Source organism: Schistocerca nitens, chromosome 2, assembly GCF_023898315.1.
Source record: "Schistocerca nitens isolate TAMUIC-IGC-003100 chromosome 2, iqSchNite1.1, whole genome shotgun sequence".
Taxonomy (NCBI): domain Eukaryota; kingdom Metazoa; phylum Arthropoda; class Insecta; order Orthoptera; family Acrididae; genus Schistocerca; species Schistocerca nitens.
The window spans coordinates 145,706,156-145,724,558 of record NC_064615.1 but is presented as its reverse complement, the minus strand read 5'-3'; the positions used below and the strand labels follow the sequence as shown (position 1 = coordinate 145,724,558).

General features: G+C 43.3%; 1 protein-coding gene across 1 annotated transcript in view; it reads right to left on the bottom strand.

Moving 5' to 3' along the window:
- Positions 1–304: 304 nt before the first annotated feature.
- The window catches only part of LOC126234879 (uncharacterized), a 93,723-nt gene continuing 75,624 nt past the window's right edge, over positions 305–18,403 (bottom strand). The window contains exons 5-7 of the mRNA XM_049943619.1: positions 10,500–10,711; positions 7,087–7,274; positions 305–631 (exon numbers count right to left, since the gene is read on the bottom strand). Coding sequence (XP_049799576.1) covers positions 305–631; positions 7,087–7,274; positions 10,500–10,711 — 727 coding nt within the window. The remainder of the gene's footprint in view (positions 632–7,086; positions 7,275–10,499; positions 10,712–18,403) is intronic.

Genomic DNA, 18,403 nt, shown 5'->3' with positions numbered 1-18,403 from the left:
CGCCCTTGTTTCGCTCTGGAAGAAGGCTATAGAACGGGATGGAGACTACGTGGAAAAATGAGATGTGTACATAAAACACCATTCATCCGTGTTTGTAATTCTCATTATGTTCAATAAAGATTCTTGAAGAAAAAAATGCTGCGCATTACTTTCTGGGCAACCCTCGTATTTCTAGATATAAATTTACAGTGATATAAGTTGTACTAATATTTAACGGACATTAACTACTGTGTTTATTTATTGTTGTACTACTATTTACTGCTGCAGCACGCTACTGTTATGAACGACGCCTCTGGCCCGCCATTCACAGAGCTCCAGCTACTGGACCAGACCGTTTGGCCTTTCTCAGTAGCGGCCCATAAACCCTCGTGAACGCCATTTCCTTCCGAGGTGGTTTCGCTAGAAAGTTGACGTTGAAGGGCAGAGCGGCGCCCCCGCCGCTGAGGAACCTGTGGATGGCGAGTTCGGCGAGGAGGGCGAGCAGCGAGAGGCAGAGGCCCAGGGCGAGCAGCGCGAACTCGCCCTGCACGTGCGACAGCCGCAGCTTGACTGGCTCCGCCCCCGCCGAGGGCAGCCGGAACGCCGTCTGGACTGCCAGCTGCACGCGGGGCGCCAGCCATCGTCGCGTCACCTGCCAACACGACGAGGTGAGATCGAGGCGAATATTTTACTCTGCTGCCATAGGCGCGAGCACATTTTCATCCAAGGGGGAGCAAGATACTAAAAGTTCCATTAAAAAATGGTTCAAATGGCTCTGAGCACTATGGGACTTAACATCTGTGGTCATCAGTCCCCTAGAACTTAGAACTACTTAAACCTAACTAACCTAAGGACATCACACACATCCATGCCCGAGGCAGGATTCGAACCTGCGACCGTAGAAAAGTTCCATTCCTGTCAAATGTTTGAGCAGAGTGAAAGCTAGACAGCCTATAAATTACACAACCGATTTGTGTCATGGTTTTCAAGAGAAGAGCTGGAAAAAGAGCAAATGGTGTATGAAACTGACCGGCGTGAGGTCTAGTATAACTTGAAACTAATCAAGGTACTTGAAAAAAATTAAATAGCGTGGCATCCCCCCCACTCCAACCGCGTGCTGATATCGTCGACGTCGTAGAGCTGCTACTGCCACAGCTCTCGCAGTGGAGTTGAGATACTATGCGCGATGACGTAGGTCCCCGTTGGTGAACGGGAGACAGAAATGCGAACTCGTACGATGGAAGCTTCTTCTGATTTAAGATTGAATGATTCATTGCCGGGATATGCAGTAGTTGTTAAATCTTATCTCATCTGCATCGTACACACCACCAATTACGAGGAAACATTGCAATTATCAGTCTTCTCGTACGTTGTTGGCTCGTTGCTATGGAGTTGTTGAACCTGTATGAAGCGAGATCAACAGATACTCTTTGATATACTATCCGCTCTTCTTTTAGTTCCAATTATTTGAAAGTCAAGTCCAATCGAAAACGTATGGGACATGGTGGAGCGGGAACTTACTCGTTCTCTAGAGCCAGCAAGAACTATTGCCGAATTTCTTGTGACGGTCAATGGCAGCGTGCCATTAGGCTCCTTTACCATCATTTCCAATCGAGAACACAAGTCTGCCCGATCGCCAGAGTGGGGTACACCGTGTGTTGATGTGACTGTTTGGCCACCCTTTACTGTGACAATTGTGCTTCATTTTGTCTGAGATTGTTATCATGTACTCCTATTACGGTGAACTACCAGTCACATCACTTTTTAGTAAAACGGCCTTGTTCTTGAGGGTGTTACATCTTTTTTTTTTTCGGCAATCTACGCGGGTTGCCCAGAAAGTAATGCAACGTATTTTTTACCCAGCAGAAAACAATGCTATCAATGCGGAACGTTACGTACGTATAATTTGAGGTCTCCTGAATGAACGCGCCAAGATTTCGTCACGTCTGACGTCTGTGAGACGTAGCGTAGCTGCAGGACAGTTTCGAAATGGCGTCCTGAGGTAATGTATATTAGAAGCACAGTGCCGTCATTGAATTTCTCATTGCAGAGAAAGAAACTGTGGGGAACATTCACAAACGCTCGTGCAAGGTCTATGAAGCATCTGCTGACGACAGAAGTACAGTTAGTTGCTGGGCAAGGAAGGTCAGGTCATCATAAGGCGGTTCGACGGAGCTCCAATATAATATTAGTTTTGTCAATAAAGTTCAATTAACCAGTTATGCACGGTTAAACGCGTCTATCAGTTCCTGTCTCTGCTAAGAAAATCAGTTTCCGAAGCTCGTGAATCACGTCACGCTAGAAACACTTGTGAATGCAAAACTATCTCGTCGCGTTCCGTACTCTCAATAACTAAGTCAATAATTGTTCTTCCATGTCTTTTCAGGATGAGAGTCAGCAAGCGACTTCTTCTTGGAAAAGTGTATTGTAGGCGCATTGAATTTCTTCGTTGCGCTTACAACTCTCTTCCACATAAAAGTTACCTCTGACTAACATCACGTTGGACTTAGCTTTCAAGATATTAATTGCAATTACCACTTGGATATTTGTCCACTAATTAAATCTGAGGTTTCTTCCTCCTCTTTTCATAACAAAAACTCTCAGTGATGTATAATGTTGTTGTTATCAAAACTTCTTGGTGTGAGCTTATCGGTAAAGATGTCTTATTTGCCAAGACAACTCTTCCCTTCTTCATATTATGATATTCTGTCTTAATTGACTTTAAGGGGGTCGTTGGGGTGTTATAATAGTCATTTGAGGGGAGGTGAAATATTTCACGATCAATTATTGTAAATGAAATGTCAAGAAGTTGATGTCTTCAAGGCCTATTATAAGCATGAAGAGTTGTAATGATATGATATTTAAGAATCAAAAGAGCCTCCTTCGAATTAAATACTAAATGTAGGACATTTAGAGAACAGAAAACGTTAGGAACGCAAATGAGGAGTCAAAAAGTTCATCGCTTGAATGTATATCTATTTTGGGCCCAAAAAGTTTTAAAATCGCTTCTTTCAATCAAATACTAAACGTTGAATATTTCAAGAACAGCAGCTACTAGTAAGACAAATGAGGTGTCAAAAACGTTTCAAGGCCAAGCTATTTAGGGCGTGAAAGATTACGTAAGTGTGAATTAAGTACAAACTTTAACACATTTTGAAGACTGAAGACGCTAGGAACTCCCCTTCTTCGGAAGATCTTCATTTTGTCAGTAAGATCGTGTTATATGAACAAAACTTGAAAATTAAAAATCAGCCAAAAGTCAGTTGAATGCTTATTTGAAATGAATTGTACAAAAATAACAAATTTGATATGTTAGAGATATAGCTGACGCGCCTTCGAATGATGTTCCAAATCATGTACAACAAATGACATGCATTAAATGTGTCTCCAACTTATTTTACTTCTTACTTTTAGATAAACCATTTTACAAAGAATTTGACAAATTGCTTCAATATTTTTACTGATAAAGCTGATTGGTTGTGCATTCCCCAAGAAATAAATTTTGAAGGAGCTACACATAGCTAATTGTATCTTAAACGTTTGATAGTTACTCTGTCAATATAGTTTTGAAGGTAGGATATTGCTATACCTTGAAAGTAAGCTATTTCAGTAGTATATCCCTAGAACATGTTTATATTCTTATTATAAATACGAGTGTATCAAAACTTCGTAAACAACTGTGATACAGGTCGATAGAACCATCTCTTAACAGCTCAGATCTCAACCGAAATGACCTTAGTGTGCCTCATGCGGAATGTAATTGCGTAGAAATGACAACTGAACTATAGATCTTATACCTCTATACTTGAATGTCGAATATGATTGCACCCCATATATATTTTGAGAGCCGTACAGTTTAAGAAGGACCAAAAACCACATCTATCTTGGTATTTCACCGTTTTTACTTTTTTCGAATGCAGAAATATGTATTTCTTCATGTATTTGGACTAGTAGATGAAGCGTACTTGTATACACGTACAATTTACAATCATCGTGTTCTTCATAGTCTACCATAGTGGCTTTATGAATGTCAAACTCAATGAAGTTTTAGCTAGCCTTGACGGGTCAAGTGCTAATTTACTGTTGACATTAAGATGTGGGAGTAGGGGATATGAGCAGGGTAGGTACTGTGCAGTCATGTTTATACAGTGCTAGGTGCTGAAGTCGCCACTTTCTGTAGCTCTTTAAGGGCTGTACAAGAAATCGACAAAGAAAAGATGAAATGAACTCGGCAATCCTCTGTAAAGATTAAGATACCAAAGATTAGAAAAAAGATCGCCAAAACTATCACCATCGACAAGCAAGTGGTTTAAATTGCCGTGACAACCTGAAAGTCAAACAGCATAATGTTTACTAATGCCATTGTGTTATCCCTGGCATGCTGATGAGTGGAGTCAGAGACGATCATTTGTAAAAATACGTGACAATAACATCATCATCTTCTTCCTAGGGCAGGCCGTTGTGGCCGAGCGGTTTTAGGCGCTTCAGTCTGGAACCGCGCGACCGCTACGGTCGCAGGTTCGAATCCTGCCTCTGGCATAATTGTGTGTGATGCGATGTCCTTAGCTTAGTTAGGTTTAAGGAGTTCTAAGTTCTAGGGGACTTTTGACCTCAGATGTTAACTCCCAGAGTTCTCGGAGCCATTTAAACCATTTTTTCTTCCTAGTATTAGATTTTCCGATCTATATTATCCACCCATCAGTCTCTTACGACGTCTAACAATTTCTCTCTTTTCAATCTGCGAGAATAATTTTTTTTTTTGGCAATTTGTTTTCCATCACTGTGTTAACATGATCCATCAGTTTCTTTCTACTCTCTTCTATCTTGTCACTAACTGAAAAGATATTTCGACCTGATCTTATTGTTTCATTCCTTATTTTATCCATTTTATGAGAGCCTCTCACATATCTCAAGAACTTCATTACAGCTGCTTGTACAGGTGATTTTTCTATTTCTGTTACCGTCTATGAGATGGAATCATATACAAGAGCAGATAAACCAATAACTTATAGAATTTCATTTTTGTTTTTTACTTCTTGTTTTTTTTTTTCTCACACAGGTCTTCCAATTGTTCCAGTTGGTATTTGTTAACCTCCTTCTCAATATCTTGGTCATGGTTAAAACTAATACCACATCCTAGATAATTGAAGTGGATGCTTGTTTTAAAATTTTCTTATTTATTGTCATTTTCGATATGACTGGATTCAATTCTTAGAGCCGTCATCCACCAGACTACAATTCGTGTGTGTTAACCACTGCATCGGATCTGACTGAAGAACGTTAAGTTAGGTGCTACTCTGAGATGCACAGAACGGCGCAAGAGATGAGATCATGACAGGCCACGTCAAACTGCTTGGAAGAATGATGAAAATAATAACCCCTCTTTTATGCTATTAGCTGAGAGTAAATAAGAAGTGACAATAGCCAACCAATTCGAGGAACTTTTACCCAAGAACTCCCCTTCTTCGGAAGATCTTCATTTTGTCAGTAAACACAACACTGGTTTCCGACAACATACAGACGTAATTACCATGTAGCTTAGTAGTTAATACTTTTTAATCGATTTTAGTACGTTTATATCACGACTAGTTTGATTCAAATACGTACCTTACCATATTTCTAAACTGATATCTTAGAGAAGTGGATGCTTTCAGAAATTCATTTAGAGACCAGTTTGCATTGGAAGAGCAGGCCGAAGAACGAAAGACCATCATCACGATTTTAGCGTATTGCTGCGAGGTTCCAAGGTAGAGGGATTCAAAGAATACAATCTGCAGGGAAGTACTGCACAATGTATGCCAGGGAACGATAAAACACTCTGCATTCCAGAACGTGCCGTCTATTTCCACAAACTGCAGTATAATCACTATGGAAAACGAAATACTCTTTTGGTAGAAAGATATCGCCTCTAATAGTGGAATAATATACCATGCATTGTGAGGATATCTTTGTACAGCGTCTTACAATAAGGAATCAGTAATTTTTCAGATGAAGGAAGGAGCAGAAACCAAGTAGAGATCACAACATACCGTTCACATAATAAGGAAGTTCTCAGCAAGTTAAATGTGTTATTTCATTGAGTCAGAATTTCACATGATGACTACCCTACTATGCAGGTGTCACTCTCGATTGGACATTGTCATTTAAGTGCGAATCCATACATTCGTGAGAGGTGCATAACTCAAGGGTAAATCACCTCCACGAAAGGGATGGAGTAATGGGGGGAGGGGGGGGGTGTAAAGAAGATACGCTGCCCAGTGCTCCAACTCCACTTGTGTATTCCTCTGCTGCATATTGTGGCACTTGCATGAGAAAACACCGCCCATGTAAGAAAAATTGATACACGCCTGAATGGGGCCACGAAGACCATTACTGACACTGCCAGGGAGGGGTCCACCTATTCCATGTTGAATGCTCTACCCATTCGTCCAGCTCTCTGAAGAAAGCTGCCATCGTGTAAATTCTTAAAAAGACAGAGCCCCATATGTTCTCAGTTCTATATGGCGCTTTCTACAATCAAACTGTAACACGCCTGAAGCCACGCAACTCACCTTGGTTCGATCTTTGGGTCAGAGACGTTTTAGATGTCACCTACAGTATGCTGCAATGAACTTCCATCCCGCAACCCCCACCAGATTAGAAACCAACGATCAAAGTTCATGGTTTGATGAATCTCGTCGTGAGTGGACGAAATGGGACATTGATGAGGGAATGTGGTTCAAAAATGGTTCAAATGGCTCTGAGCACTATGAGACTTAACTTCTAAGGTCATCAGTCCCCTAGAACTTAGAACTACTTAAACTGAACTGACCTAAGGACATCACACACATCCATGCCCGAGGCAGGATTCGAACCTGCGACCATAGCGGTCGCGCGGTTCCAGGCTGTAGCGTGTAGACCCGCTCGGCCACCCCTGCCGGCTGAGGAAATGTGCTGCATGTTACTGTGGTTGGGAGAACTACCCACTTCATGCTTTTAAAGATGGGCTGAAAGCCTTGCATAAAGTGACACCGAGCACTGCTGTACGGTTTTCTGATGTGAACATTGACCTGAAAACTTACCGCAATAATATACAAAAATAATATTGAGTATGTTGGAAGTATTAACCTGACCCTCCCAGGCCAGTATGAGACCAGAGTCGATTAGCCGGTCGATGAGGTCGTCCAGATGCTGGAGGTGCGGCCAGCCCTTGCGCACCATAATGTTGTTCATCTCCCAGTAGATATCCTCTTGCATCGGCCGCAGCCACTTGCTGGCGGCTTCTTCTTCTATGTAGTCGCCAACAGCAAAGTATCCTAACAAAGCGAACATTTCAGAACAGAATGAGCAACATGTCAAAAGAAATTTTAGTTCTTATCTAGTTTAAACCGTCATATTGTATCTTGCTAGTACAAACTGCTGTCTAGATGTGTGTGTGTGTGTGTGTGTGTGTGTGTGTGTGTGTGTGTGTGTGTGTGTGGACTGTCGTCAAAGATGTATGTAAGAAGTAATGGTGTCTGCAGTGTGCAGCTGTATCTCCACCCACGAAATACATAATTACAAAAATATGGCCTGATAGCAAGACATTCGAAATGCCAGGTACCAAAGCAACGAGACGGAAGGATATTTATGACCTGTACTTTAGATGTGAAGAACAATGTGATGGAACAAATGACATCCATCCTTTATCTCGATGCACCACTGTCATCGGCAGCCATTAATAGATTTAACTCACTTTTTTCTAACTGTACCACTGCATACGATTAATTGAATCAAACAGTATGGCATTTCAGACAAAATTAACAGTCTAGCTGATTGTAACCCTGCGTCAGTTACTCGAAATGACAGTCACAATCACAATAGTTTATTTTGTCACCAACCGGTTTCAAGCCACGATGGGGTCATCTTCAGGGCAATTTACATCATTTGGTCGCTCGCTGGAGTCTTCACCCCGCCTGTGCACCGTTGGTAACTATGTCAGGCAGGGTGACGACTCCACCGAGCGACCAAGTGGTGTAAACTGCCCTGAAGATGACCCCATCGCGGGTTGAAACCGGTTGGCGGCAAAATAAACTATTGCGATTGTGACTGTCATTTTGAATAATTGATTATAAGTAAATTAATCGCCGTTTCTCAACTATGTTGTATCCCTGCGTATTCCTATCCCGAGACTTGGTGTCTATACACAAGGTCATTTAACACCCACATAGATACAAAATGAACACCTCTGGTAGATTCTAAAAGCGATCTTGCGTAATTATGCACCAAGTACAGAACTTAAAAGAAGATGTGATACGCGTCATATCAAGTCCCTTGTGAGGAAGCTAGCGTTTCCTTCAGAAATTCGGAGTGACAACGTAAGATTGATGACTAAAACCAGCGTTACAAGGAGATCATAAAAGGTAATATAGGATCCTGCGGCGTCCTTTCAAAAAACAGTGGCGGAGTATTGAACCTGCATTTATGTTGATTCCGTTATGTAAAATTAATCTGTGATGTTGTTGCTTAGTTGTGCCGATATTGAGAAATTGTGAACCTTTTGAGGCTTAATTTTAACGTCAAATTGTGCCACAGCTCATCAGGATTGTTTTTTATTGTCACACACGTTGTCAATACGGCTCTCCAGAAATCTACTTAGCCACAGTTTAGTGAAATAATTTCATAATCTTTTTAAAGTTACGCAGACTACACGTATTCCACAGTTGACAAAATATTTTTGAATTGACAATTGGACTACAGTTATTTCTAAGAGGGACATTCCATCACAAGCAACTTGCTGCGACGAGTGTTTGAGGTAATACAATGAATCACCTGTTTCACATATAGAATTTTAAGATACCGCTTTAGTTGTAAGGTTCATTTTATTTTTCAATACTTAAATCACTACCGCTTTCGGGCTCTTACATGCCCTTCATCAGGTGTGATACTGAAAACAAACAAAAGACCGAAGCTAATAATAATTTTAACATGCAGTAGTACATATGAGAAAACAAAAAGAAGTTCCACACAACATTTTAGAAATCAGCGATCAGGGTAGGTGCGGTAAAACCTGTCGATGGCAAAGCGACACCAGGTAATTTTACGGACGACTGCCTGGGTAAAGAAATATGTGAACTTCGTTTAAGCGCGCAGCCCTTCTGAGTAACCTTCCTCTTTTGAATCAGTAACCAGCCTCATTTCGTTCTCCTTCTGATTATTGTACATCTATATTTCTGAACTGGGTCGATATTTTCGCCATTGCTTTGGTGGCCATTAATAAGACTTAGCCACTATATGGCATGTGCCTGTTTCCTACAGTGAGGACTGCAGGGTTCACACAGTTTATATTTTACATAGCTGTAAAAGTCTTCTTTTAATAGACATTCGCAAGTATTTAACTTTTTATCCTATGACTACGACGCTTTAGAGTGCGACATTTTCTGTGTTGTCACTAAATGAAAATTTACGTGTCGTTCTTGACGTGAAATTTGCCTCACGTCTTATCTCACTTACGTCTTGTTGAGTCACCGTCCGTTAAGTAAGCAGTTTTTGTATTGCTCCTACTTTAATGTGTACCGTTAGTGCTATTGCTACCAAATATTAATTGGTATAGGAATTTTTGAATGTGCAGACTCTAAGGTTTTGCTATCATCCATTTTGTTTAGTAGCGAGATGTTTTTAATAGGAGTGGTACCTATGTGTGTTCTTTCATCTCGTGACTGTGGCACGTTTTGTTTGTTTTTTTTTTTTTCGTTATTGTCATTTACATTCCCCATCAGGGGTGGGATGGCAGCAGCATAAGCGCTGCTCTTCAGCCAAGAGACATATGTGGTACGTTATTCCACGTCGCCATAAGTATCTCCACTAAATTAAAAACTTGCGTGCCACTCACGGAAAGAGAAAAAAATGTTCATTGTGTGTTACGGTTCATACATGAATTTTAAGTTGCCTGCTTAGTATTAGCTTCACTACAGTTTTGTAGTGCCCCTGTTCCGTATGTTCCTTTACCACTCACAATCTGCTCTTGACGCTTATCATGCCACTTTCTTGTAATTTTTTTCCTTTTGAATATAAGTCACAGACTGAAAATTGAGAACGGCTGGAGAAGTTGGTCCCTCCTTGTTCTTCCCGTCAACAGATGGCAGTACTCCTTCACTCTGGCTTACCAGATTGTTTCCACCTTCATGTACGCTTCTTCATGCTCTGCACTCGCTGGTGGTACACCGCGTCCCGTACACGGCACTCGAGGTCACAGCACACAGTGTGTTCTGGTGTTCACCGCATATTTCTTTATCCAGGCAGTATCCCGTAGTATCCTCTTCTGTCGCTTTGACATTGACTTAGGTTTTACACCACCTAGCCCAACCGTTGTTTTCTATGACGTTACATGGAACTTCCTTTTTGTTTTATCGAATGTACTACTGCATGTAAAAATTATTATTGTTGGCTCAGATACGGATGTTGCTCTAGCAGGATTGTTTGTATTTCCCATGTTTCTTTGTCTACTTACTTTCGTCAGAGATCGAGCCCTGACCCAGACTGCACGCGCTTGTAGAACCCACCTGCCGGCAGCCGTTCTATGCCGAGCGCCAGGTCGCGGGTGGAAGAGCGGGCCTTCATGTCTTCCTCCTTGAGTGCTCTGAACCGCTCGCACAGGTCTATGATCACCTGCTCGTCGGTGCCTCTCAGAGGATTCAGCCACGCTATGTGCGTCGCAGCCCAGTTCAGTCCGCTGTCGCGCAGGTCCCGCACCGTGTTGATTGGGGGTTCGTACCTGCGAGGAGAGGCGGTTCCATTTACCTGTCGAAAACTCATAAATAAGTTAATGACAGGGATGTATCAGAACCCTCATGAATTGCTAACCAGGAAGGAACTTTCCTTTTTCCCAGACGGATTCCCTGTTTAAATTTAACCTCATGAGGGCGGTTCTCATTGTTGCTTAGTCACTCAACTTGCTCTTGGTAGCTGCTCTCCAGTGGCTTTCTGGGCCAGAATTGTGATGTTTAGGTAAAAATTTACTAAGGGCTTTTGTTGATAACACCTATCGCAAATGATGATGGGAAGTTAAAACATCGGAGCATTTATATTGATATAGTTATCAATTAATTCGTCCAGAATACGTAGTCTTCCCTACGGTGTGGAACTGCCGTGTGGCTAGGGCCTCCCGTCGGGTAGAACGGTCGCCTGGTGCAAGTCTTTAGAGTTGACGCCTCATCGGCGACTTGCGTGTCGATGGGGATGAAATGATGATGATAAGGACAACACAACACCCAGTCCCTCAGCGGAGAAAATCTCCGACCCAGCCGGGAATCGAACCCTGGCCGTTAGGTATGACATTCTTGCCCACTGACCACTCAGCTACCAGGGGCGGACTTCACTACGGTGATGGATTGATACGAATCAGTTCGCATAAAATATATGACACTAGTGATACTCTCATAGCAATTATTCGCGTTATGCTTTTACTTTATGGCTCTCTCGCATATGGGAATTTCTGTTACTGTAATACAGAACGCTTTGGTACCTATTCTCTCGAAATGTTACTTGTGATTTCGTCTCCAATACGAATCTTGATTGTGGTGACGGAATGATAACGATCGCCAGTATTGTACCATAAATAAATAATTTATAGAGGTTCAGGTAACATGTCTAATTTCCAAAATACCGCAGGTCTCTGGACGTAAATAAGTAGAAAGTAACTGCAACTGAAGTTGTCACTTTGCAACCTAACCTGGTAAAATCTGTCATTACACTCTATCCCTTACATTCTAGACTCTATCCCTGAGAGTAACCTGTCAGCATACGTAGAGCAAAGTGCTGTGTACCTCAGACAAAGCATGCCACAAAAGAACAAAGCGATGGAAGAGTATATCTAGATGTTATGTACACAGACGTGTCCCAGCGTACCATCACCATTTTGTCTCACCAGAAATCGTGGTATGGAAGGGTTCCGTCACTTTCTCCTCAATGGTGAAATGTGTACCCGGAGAAAGTGTCCCCCCCACCCCCTCCCACGCTGTCACGTGACAAATGTGTTGTGGAGTCGTCCGAAGAGCGAGGCCTCAGCTTCTGGTTGATATTTCACGACAGCACCACAAGCTAAAGACAGACGCTACCAGACGCAGTCACTAATGAGAGTCGCTGTCGAAAACACTCCCTCAAGAGGTTCCATACGCCACCGATAACGGAAGACAACTTACGTTAGAGCGCAATCTTCGATGACTGCTGCATGAAAATAGCTCAGATCCAGCAGCGCTTGCATTATTAGTCAGAATTGGGTACCAAATTTTAAAGTTAAATATACTTCGCTCTGAGACGACCCTTCGTACTATTCAAGTACAATCAGTATTCTTGTACTGGACAACAGTGATAAAAATCTGTTGTCCGTTAAGTGGAAACGGACTGCATTTAAGTTAGGTATTATCCTTCTATATTAAAGAGTTATAGTAAAATGAACCAATATTTTGTGTGTCTTGTAGCAACTGATCGAATTCCTTATGAAGTAAACCTAGGCTTTCAACAATACACAGAAAATGTCATCCGAACAACTGTAGAAACGAAAAAACATGTTGTTTTCAGAAAAATATATTTCGAAATCTTCCTCACGAAGATTGTCGTTCATAATTGTGTCAGCTGAAAATAATTTTTTGACCAGTTAAAGACATTTGTAACTGTTTTCACCTAAATGAATAGTGACCTGCGGCGCATGAATCAAACACCAATGCGTAATCGCTATGTTACTAATAACCACGATGCTGTTGTTATGGTCTTCAGTCCAGAGACTGGTTTGATGCAACTCTCCATGCTACTCTATCCTGTGCAAGCTTCTTCATCTCCCAGTACCTATTGCAACCTACATCCCTCTGAATCAGCTTAGTGTAATCACATCTTGGTCTCCCTCTACGATTTTTACCCTCCACGCTGCGCTCCAATACTAAATTGGTGATCCCTTGATGCCACAGAACATGATCTACCAACTGACCCCTTCTTCTAGTCAAGTTGTGCCACAAATTTAACTTTTCCCCAATTCTGTTCCGTACTTCCTCATTAGTTATGTGGTCTAACCAAATAACCTTAAGCATTCTTCTGCAGCACCACATTTCGAAAGTTTCTATTCTGTCCTTGTCTAAATTATTTATCGTCCATGTTTCACTTCCATATATGCTACACTTCACACAAATACTTTCAGAAACCCGATGTTAACAAATTTCTCTTCTTCAGAAACGATTTCCTTGCCATTGGCAGTCTACATTTTATGTCCTTTCTACTTCGAACATCATCAGTTATTTTGTTCCCCAAATAGCAAAGCTCATAACTACTTTAAGTGTCTCATTTCCTAATCTATTTCCCTCAGCATCACCCGATTTAGTTCGACTACATTCCATTATCCTCGTTTTGCTTTTGTTGATGCTCATCTCATAGCCTCCTTTCAAGACACTATCCATTCCGTTCAGCTACTCTTCCAGGTCCTTTGCTGTCTCTGACAGAATTACAGAGTTTTTATTTCTTCTCTATGGATTCTAATTCCTACTCCGAACTTCTCTTTTGTTTCCTATACTGCTTGCACAATATACAGATTGAATAACGTCGGGAATAGGCTGCAACTCTGTCTCATTCCCTTCCCAACCACTGCTTCCCTTTCATGCCCCTCGACTCTTATAACTGCCATCTGGTTACTGTACAAATTTAAATAGCCTTTCGCTCCGTGTATTTTACCCCTGCCATCTTCAGACCTTCCCCGAGGTAAGCTTCTATCAGTTTTTCCATCCGTCTGGAAAGAATTCGTGTTAGTATTTTGCAGCCGTGACTTATTAAACTGATAGTTCGGTAATTTTTGCACCTGTCAGCGTCTGCTTTCTTTGGGATTGGAATTATTATGTTCTTAGGGTATTTCGCCTGTCTCATATATCTCGCTCACCAGATGGTGGAGTTTTGTCAGGGCTGGATCTCCCAAGATTATCAGTAGTTCTAATGGAATGTTGTCTACTCCTGGGGCCTTGTTTCGACTTAGATCTTTCAGTGCTCTGTTAAACTCTTCACGCAGTATCATATCACACCGTTAGGCCGTCTTCCGCTCACGCCCAAACATCGTGCAGCCCGCCTCCAGTGGTGTCGCGACAGGCGTGAATGGAGGGACGAATGGAGACGTGTCGTCTTCAGCGATGAGAGTCGCTTCTGCCTTGGTGCCAATTTCATCTTCATCTAGATGCTCTTGCATTTCCATAATATTGTCCTCAAGTACATCGCACTCGTATAGACCGTCTATATACTCCTTCCACCTTTCTGTTTTCCCCTCTTTGTTTAGAACTGAGTTACTCTCTGAGCTCTTGATATTCATACAAGTGGTTCTCCTTTCTCCAAAGGTCGCTTTAATTTTCCTGTAGGCAGTATCTATCTTACCCATAGTGATGTATGCCTCTACATCCTTACATTTGTCCTCTAGCCATCCCTGCTTAGCCATTTTGCACTACCTGTCTATCTCATTCTTGAGACGTTTGTATTCCTTTTTGCCTGCTTCATTTACTGCATTTTTATATTTTCTCCTTTCGTCAATTAAATTCAATATTTCTTCTGTCACCCAAGGATTTCTACTAGCCATCGTCTTTTTACCTACTTGGTCCTCTGCTGCCTTCACTACTTCATCCCTCAAAGCTACCTATTCTTCTTCTACTGTATTTCTTTCCCCCATTCTTGTAAATTCTTCCGTTATGCTCTCCCTGAAACTCTGTACAACCTCTGGTTCTTTCAGTTTATCCAGGTCCCATCTCCTCAAATTCTCTCCTTTTTGCTGTACTTTCAGTTTTAATCTACAGTTCACAACCGCGGTACAGGCACATAATTAATTTCTATTTAATGGACTCCCTCTGTTTATTTGCTGCCACAATAGCAGATCTACGTACATGAGAGAAATTTAGTAATGAACACGGTCTGGGAAATATACTCCTGGAAATGGAAAAAAGAACACATTGACACCGGTGTGTCAGACCCACCATACTTGCTCCGGACACTGCGAGAGGGCTGTACCAGCAATGATCACACGCACGGCACAGCGGACACACCAGGAACCGCGGTGTTGGCCGACGAATGGCGCTAGCTGCGCAGCATTTGTGCACCGCCGCCGTCAGTGTCAGCCAGTTTGCCGTGGCATACGGAGCTCCATCGCAGTCTTTAACACTGGTAGCATTCCGCGACAGCGTGGACGTGAACCGTATGTGCAGTTCACGGACTTTGAGCGAGTGCGTATAGTGGGCATGCGGGAGGCCGGGTGGACGTACCACCGAATTGCTCAACACGTGGGGCGTGAGGTCTCCACAGTACATCGATGTTGTCGCCAGTGGTCGGCGGAAGGTGCACGTGCCCGTCGACCTGGGACCGGACCGCAGCGACGCACGGATGCACGCCAAGACCGTAGGATCCTACGCAGTGCCGCAGGGGACCGCACCGCCACATCCCAGCAAATTAGGGTCACTGTTGCTCCTGGGGTATCGGCGAGGACCATTCGCAACCGTCTCCATGAAGCTGGGCTACGGTCCCGCACACCGTTAGGCCGTCTTCCGCTCACGCCCCAACATCGTGCAGCCCGCCTCCAGTGGTGTCGCGACAGGCGTGAATGGAGGGACGAATGGAGACGTGTCGTCTTCAGCGATGAGAGTCGCTTCTGCCTTGGTGCCAATGATGGTCGTATGCGTGTTTGGCGCCGTGCAGGTGAGCGCCACAATCAGGACTGCATACGACCGAGGCACACCTGGCCAACACCCGGCATCATGGTGTGGGGAGCGATCTCCTACACTGGCCGTACACCACTGGTGATCGTCGAGGGGACACTGAATAGTGCACGGTACATCCAAACCGTCATCGAACCCATCGTTCTACCATTCCTAGACCGGCAAGGGAACTTGCTGTTCCAACAGGACAATGCACGTCCGCATGTATCCCGTGCCACCCAACGTGCTCTAGAAGGTGTAAGTCAACTACCCTGGCCAGCAAGATCTCCGGATCTGTCCCCCATTGAGCATGTTTGGGACTGGATGAAGCGTCGTCTCACGCGGTCTGCACGTCCAGCACGAACGCTGGTCCAACTGAGGCGCCAGGTGGAAATGGCATGGCAAGCCGTTCCACAGGACTACATCCAGCATGTCTACGATCGTCTCCATGGGAGAGTAGCAGCCTGCATTGCTGCGAAAGGTGGATATACACTGTACTAGTGCCGACATTGTGCATGCTCTGTTGCCTGTGTCTATGTGCCTGTGGTTCTGTCAGTGTGATCATGTGATGTATCTGACCCCAGGAATGTGTCAATAAAGTTTCCCCTTCCTGGGACAATGAATTCACGGTGTTCTTATTTCAATTTCCAGGAGTGTATATGGTAACATTAAAAACCCATTACCATATCTAATAAGGTGTATGAAATCCGTTATAGTACAAAACGGCTTCCACTCGTCTCAGAATGGATAACACAGGTGCTGTATGGTTTTCTTCCTGAAAAATAATACCGTGTTTAGGAGGCCATGGTAGATGCGCCAGTTCATCCTTGTGCTCACGAAACGACTCCAGGACGGGCGAGCTGTGCAAACAGTGGCCTGTCCCCTTGGGAAACAGCGTCATCACTGGGGAACAAACATTATTCCATTGCACCCAATACGACACATTGTCCTTGGCAGTAGTGCGATCTTGGAGGGTAACCAAGGGATCCATGGAATTACCATGCTATGACTGCCTAAATCATTACGGCCGTGTTTCACTCTTGTGATGTAAACTCGGACAGAAGTTGGAAACAGTGTGAAGCAAGACCGATTCGTCGAAATAACTTTCTTCCATTGCTCCATAATTCATGTTTTATGGCTTCTGCAACACGTTTTCCTTTACGAGGATCTGATCACTGATGATGGTTTTGAAATTGCAACCCGGACTTTCCTGCTTATGGAGCGTCCTGCGAGTTGTTTTAGTACTGACAGGATCCGCGAGTGGGACATTCATTTCTGCAGTGACTTTTGGAGCAATTGTCAATTTAATTTTAGTCACAGCCCTCTTTAATGACCGTGTGTCACAATCACTCATGACACGCTTTCGTAATCATTGTGACTCAGTGGATGATTTTGTGCTTTTCCCTGAAAGCGGTATAAATGATCCGTACAGTGATTCTTGAAACACCAAACACTTTGGTGCCCTTGGTTACAGCAGCACCCACCATACAATTACCAAAATTTTGGGGTGTCCGAATATACTCACATCTAACTTAATACACGCATGTACAGGGTGGCCCACTGATCGAGATCTGGCCAAATATCTCACGAAATAAGCATCAAACGAAAAAAACTACAAAGAACGAAGCTCGTCTAGCTTGAAGGGGGAAACCAGTTGGCGCTATGGTTGGCCCGCTAGATGGCGCTGCCATAGGTCAAACGCATATCAACTGTGTTTTTTAAAATAGGAACCCCAATTTTTTATAACATATTTGTGTAGTACTTAAAGAAATATGAATGTTGTAGTTGGCCACCTTTTTCACTTTGTGATAGATGGCGCTGTAATAGTCACAAACGTATAAGTATGTGGTATCACTTAACATTCCGCTAGTGAGGACAGTATTTGCTTCGTGATACATTACCTGTATTGAAATGGACCGTTTACCAATTGCGGAAAAGGTCGATATCGTGTTGGTATATGGCTATTGTGGTCAAAATGCTCAACGGGCGTGTGCTACGTATGTTGCTCGGTATCCTGGACATCATTCAAGTGTCCGGACCGTTCGCCAGATATTTACGTTATTTAAGGAAACAGGAAGTGTTCAGCCACATGTGAAACGTCAACCACGACCTCCAATAAATGATGATGTCCAAGAAGGTGTTTTAGTTACTGTCGCGGCTAATCCGCAAGTCGGTAGCAGACAAACTGCGTGAGAATCCGGAGTCTCAAAATCGTCGGTGTTGAGAGTGCTACATCAACATCGATTGCACCCCTACCATATTTCTATGCACCAGGAACAGGGGTAACGTAAGCCGGCATAATATGCACTGTTGGGCAACGGAAAAACCACGATGGCTGCGACAAGTGGAACATCAGCGACCTTGGCGGGTTAATGTATCGTGCGGCATTATGGGAGGAGGGATAATTGGCCCCCATTTTATCGATGGCAATCTAAATGGTGCTGTGTAATCTGATTTCCTATGTATTGTTCTACCGATGTTACTATAAGATGTTTCACTGCATGACAGAATGGCTATGTACTTTCAAGGTGATGGATGTCCGGCACATAGCTCGCGTGCGGTTGAAGCGGTATTGAGTAGCCTATTTCAGGACAGATGGATTGGTCGTCGAGGCCCACACGTTCACCGGATCTGACGTCCCCGGTTTTGTTTCTGTGGGGAAAGTTGAAGGATATTTGCTATCGTGATCCACCGACAACGCCTGACAACATGCGTCAGCGCATTGTCAATGCATGTGCGAACATTACGGAAGGCGAACTACT